This window comes from Lycium ferocissimum, chromosome 6 (assembly GCF_029784015.1).
Source record: "Lycium ferocissimum isolate CSIRO_LF1 chromosome 6, AGI_CSIRO_Lferr_CH_V1, whole genome shotgun sequence".
NCBI classification, from domain to species: Eukaryota; Viridiplantae; Streptophyta; class Magnoliopsida; order Solanales; family Solanaceae; genus Lycium; species Lycium ferocissimum.
In genome coordinates, this window is record NC_081347.1 from 53,488,429 (window position 1) to 53,493,202 (window position 4,774).

General features: G+C 31.0%; 1 protein-coding gene across 1 annotated transcript; it reads left to right on the forward strand.

Annotated features, from left to right (window-relative positions):
* Positions 1-1,011: 1,011 nt before the first annotated feature.
* On the forward strand, positions 1,012-2,232 carry LOC132060814 (transcription factor PRE6-like). The gene is made up of 2 exons (XM_059453727.1): positions 1,012-1,434; positions 2,024-2,232. The coding sequence occupies exons 1-2, from the start codon at positions 1,306-1,308 to the stop codon at positions 2,174-2,176; spliced, it is 282 nt and encodes a 93-aa protein (XP_059309710.1). The 5' UTR covers positions 1,012-1,305; the 3' UTR covers positions 2,177-2,232.
* The last annotated feature ends 2,542 nt before the right edge of the window (positions 2,233-4,774 follow it).

The following is a 4,774-nucleotide window of genomic DNA, read 5'->3' on the forward strand; positions in this document are numbered from 1 at the left end:
TTGAGTGTAATTACACAGTTTGGCCTGTTTGTTTGACCAAGTAATTACATAGTTAGGTGGGAATTAAGTGTAATTGAGAGGGTGTAATTACACTCTCCAATTCTCAAGGGGTGGTTGAGAATTGGGTGTAATTACACTCTGTAATTACTGGGTTGCTTTCTAGTTTGTTTCTTTTTTGTTTATTTTAATTTCTTTTTATTTTTAATTTATTTTATATTTTCCCTTTCTTTTGAATTATTTACTTAAGTTATGTTGGAACTTACTTATGTAATGTTGAAATTTGACATAAGAGCATTATGTTAAATATTTTCTTTTGGATTTTGAATTTAGGTTATATTTTCAATTTTAAGTTATTTGCTTTCACATTGCATGTTGTTTATTTTTCACTTACATTTGATGGATTTATTGTGTCAAACATTTGAATAATGTTATTGCAATGTTATGGCATTATATTTATAAATATTTTTTTTTGTCAAACATGCAATCCATGACATTCTCACAAAAAAAGTCTTCGTTTAAGTTTTATAATTAATTAAAATTAAATATTATTAATTTGAAAAATATATATATCAATTATTTTTTACAATATTAGTTACAAATATATGATTATTAATTAATATATTTTCAAGAAATAATATGTTATTTAAAAACTAATTTAATATCATTTATAAAAGGAATTTTTTTTTAAATATTAATTTTAAATTTTCATAATTAATTTTATTTTTAAATTAAACTAAATGTATAATTACACTTGTGCAACCAAACAGCACGCTTGTAATTACACTGTAATTATGTTATGACAAATAAACATGTCATTGTAATTACACTACTGTGTAATTACTAGGCTGTGTAATTACTACCCTAGTAATTACATCAATTCCAATTACCAGGTGGCTTTCCAAACAGGCCCTAAGTTAAAATTGAACGTTAATTTCCCTAATACACCAACCCATCCCCACTCCCAATACCCTCATTCTCTCTTAATAATATTTCGAACTTTCTATTTAAAAACAAGAATAGCCCACATCTTTCTCCCATGCACTTGTCTTCTTCACCTCCAACACTTGTTCCTTAGTGTTTTTCTTTTATTCTTCTTATTCATATGGTTTCCTTGCCTCTCTGTCCATATCTTGTCTCTCAAACAGTTACAATTCTCTACTCTTTTTAAGCTCCCCACAACACACAACTCTCACATATTCATTACAACAATTCTCTCTGACAGCTTATAAATTACAAACTGTTTCCCATTCTGGTCTATCGTCTTAAAGCTCAACGCTAGTTCTTGCCTTCTTAGTTCTCCTGAAAATGTCAAGCCGAAGATCACGTTCCTCGAGACAATCAGGAGGTTCCAGAATAAGTGATGAGCAGATTGCCGATCTCGTATCAAAGTTACAACTGCTTATCCCTGAAAGCCACACTAGGCGTTCCAACAAGGTACATTTTGAGTTTACGTTTTGTACACCGGCAGCCTAAATTTTTTTACATTATCAAGTTACATTGACCTATAATAACTTAGAATTCTCCATATCAAGTCTGATGAATATGATAATGTGGAAAATAGAGTGATGATTTGCTATAACATGTTGAATTGTACTTATCGTGTAAGAAAATCTTTACATTTTCCGTGAATATAACTTTAAGTCCAATAATATTGTTTAGCTATTTACTAGAATTTGGTCATTTGTTGTCTTCATTTACTTACTATATATGTTGTGTATGTACAAATGAACACATTTTCATGAAGCCATTCATATTTTGTGTGCCCTTCATTTTCTTTTTAGGGATAAGTTTGAGAGTTATATTCTCATGCCCACTAGCCCACAAGTCCCTCATTTAAAACTGTGTAGCAGCATGTGGTATAGGACTCTTAATTTGTCACTTGATAACATTTCTTGGTAGAGTCACATTTATATTCATCACAATTACAAATAATTGCATAAAATGTATAATTAATTAGCATATAATCTCGTGAGCATTTTCTAACTTTTATTATAGTACCAATTTTTTTTTTTTTATAAAACAGGTTTCAGCTTCCAAAGTGTTGCAGGAGACATGCAACTACATAAGAAGTTTACACAGAGAAGTGGAAGACCTAAGTGATCGATTATCAGTGCTTTTGGAATCTACTGAGAGTGATAGTGATCAAGCTGCCATTATTAGAAGCTTACTTATGTGACAAAATTGCCATTATTGGAAGCTTACATAATTATGAGAAAATAATTTCCATTGCTAGCTCTATTTTGTACATTTCTTTAATTTCCATCTTGTTATTTCTTCTGAAAAGTAGTAGTTATATATAGTAATTAATTAGCATTTGGCCGCTAGGCTAATGTAGGAGAGAACCCGTGGCGGATGCGGAGTATTATGATGTACGGGTCCCAACATATAGTTTTTGTTTAGACCTTATATATGTATTAAGAAATTCACTGAATATATATAAATAGTACTTAATTATTATAGTATGTTAACTTGAGAATAGTTACAGAAACCAAAAACTTCAAATTCTGAATCCGCATATGGAGAGATCCCATCCTAGGCTCCACCACTTTTCTCTATCTCTCTCTAGATTGACTAGCATCAGCTATGTCATACATTATACATACATATACATTTTTTATAATAAGAAGGAAATCTTTTCCTTGTTAGATTTGGCAGATACATTATTATTGATTTCTATCCATCCATTTCGAAAATGATGCTTCTATACCCCAGCAATTGTTAAGTGTGTGTCTGTGTATTATCATCTGTCGTTGTGTTATTTTCTTTCTCATCTTTTAGGTTCTATGACTTACGTAACTCTGCTGCAATTCACGCGTCTTTAACATTTCAAGTATAATAAAGGAATTGAGTAACATTACACATGAAAAGTAGGGCCCTGTTTTCTCTGTGATGTCCTTTGCCTAACGAGTAGAGATCAATGACTTGCTTTAAGTTTAGTATTAGAAGAGCTTGTGGTAGATTAACAGAAAACAACAGTTTTAACTCTTTCTTGAAACTCATAAATATCTTTCTATAAATTATAATTACTAGCGTAGCATGTCTGATAATTAATTTCTTATGTTTAAGACTTAGATAGGAGGTTATGGAGGACTCAAATTAGGGTAGAAGGCTAGTAGGTAGTCGCTGTTTTGATCTATAGTCTATTGTCCTTTGATTTTTGCTACTATATATATGTTGTTTCTTGTACTTCGATTATCTTATTTATCTGTGGTAGCTATTGCTTCCTTTTTCCGACTGCTCTATCATGACTTATTCGTTTTCTTTAGTTTTATTTTCATTTAGCTTTGAACTGCTTGTGCTTATCTAACCTTTTCTCGTCGTGTTTTCTCTTGAGCCGAGGGTCTTTCGGAAAGAGCCTCCCTACCTTCCAAGATAGGGGTAAGGTCTGCGTACACTTTACCCTCCCGCACCCCATGTCGAATTTCATTAGGTATGTTGTTGTTGTTGTTGTTGTTGTTGTTGTTGTGTTGTTTAAGAAACAGAAAATATTTCATATGAAATAGAAAGTGAATGTGGTTCCTGCAGGCTCGCTGGTCTGGCCATTGTTTACAATGAACCAACAGAAATGTTTAAAATTACTACTAGTACTAATAATTATAAAGGCCACAGTAAGCCTGTCAATTGGGCCGGGTCGACCCGAGCCCGGCCCACCTAACCCCGCCCTAAACCCGGTAAGAGGATGGTGGGGCCGCTAAAAGTGGAAAAAATTAGGGGAGCCGACATGGACATGTAGCCTCAAAGAGGGCCCGGCCCACCAACAGGATTGGATTCTGGCCCATCAGGGCACCGGCCCGGCCCACTTCGAATTAATTTTTTAAAAAATAAAAAATAAAAAACACTAATAGGAAGTTTTTGAAAAATGATCACATATATATGACAGTGTTAATTAATGCATATCAAATATTTACTTCCATAACAGATTCTAGTATACGAGAATCAATTCTATATTAGACCCATGCTTTCCATTTTCTTGCCTATTTTTAGGGATAGTTCTAAAATTTTGGAAGTTAATTAAATAAGTCACTCGAATTAGCTATTTCATAGGGAGATGATTCCAACTTTAACTGTTAAACTCCCTTTATTCTCTTAATTACTATGCAACTAAAACTTAATAGTATTCAATTAAACATTATATATACTTTGACAATTTTTTAGAGGTATTCTATTTACTAATGTATTACAATATACATGGTATATATAATTTAATTATATTATATTTTATTTTATTGAGGTATAATATTATGTATACATAGTATAATTCTTTTTTAGAGGCACACTGATGTACTTTATACATAGTATAATTTAACATAGATTATAATGATATAATGATAGATATACCTGGTATAATATTAGTTTTTAGAAATACTATATATATTGATTTAACCTTTTGTGACCTTTTGATTGGAACATATTTTTCAATTGAAAAAATACGATGTATATTTGTGATTGAGATATTATCAAAAACTCCAAAAACAACTTGTATATCTTGTTTGGATATTTATGACTTTGTGTATGTCTTGTATATGTTGTTTGTATATTTGTGTATATCTTGTATATGTTGATTGTAAATTCGTGTATATCTTGTATATGTTGCTGGAATAAAGATTCCCAACAGCTATTTAAGCAAGAATAGGCATTGGGCAAATGGCCAAACCCCAAAAATGACTTCTTTTTAAAAAAAAAATTAATTCATTTAAATATAAGTGTCAAATATTATAAAAAGTTGAGAGTGTGATGTAAGACCACTTCGATAATTTAAAATAAAATTTCAAAC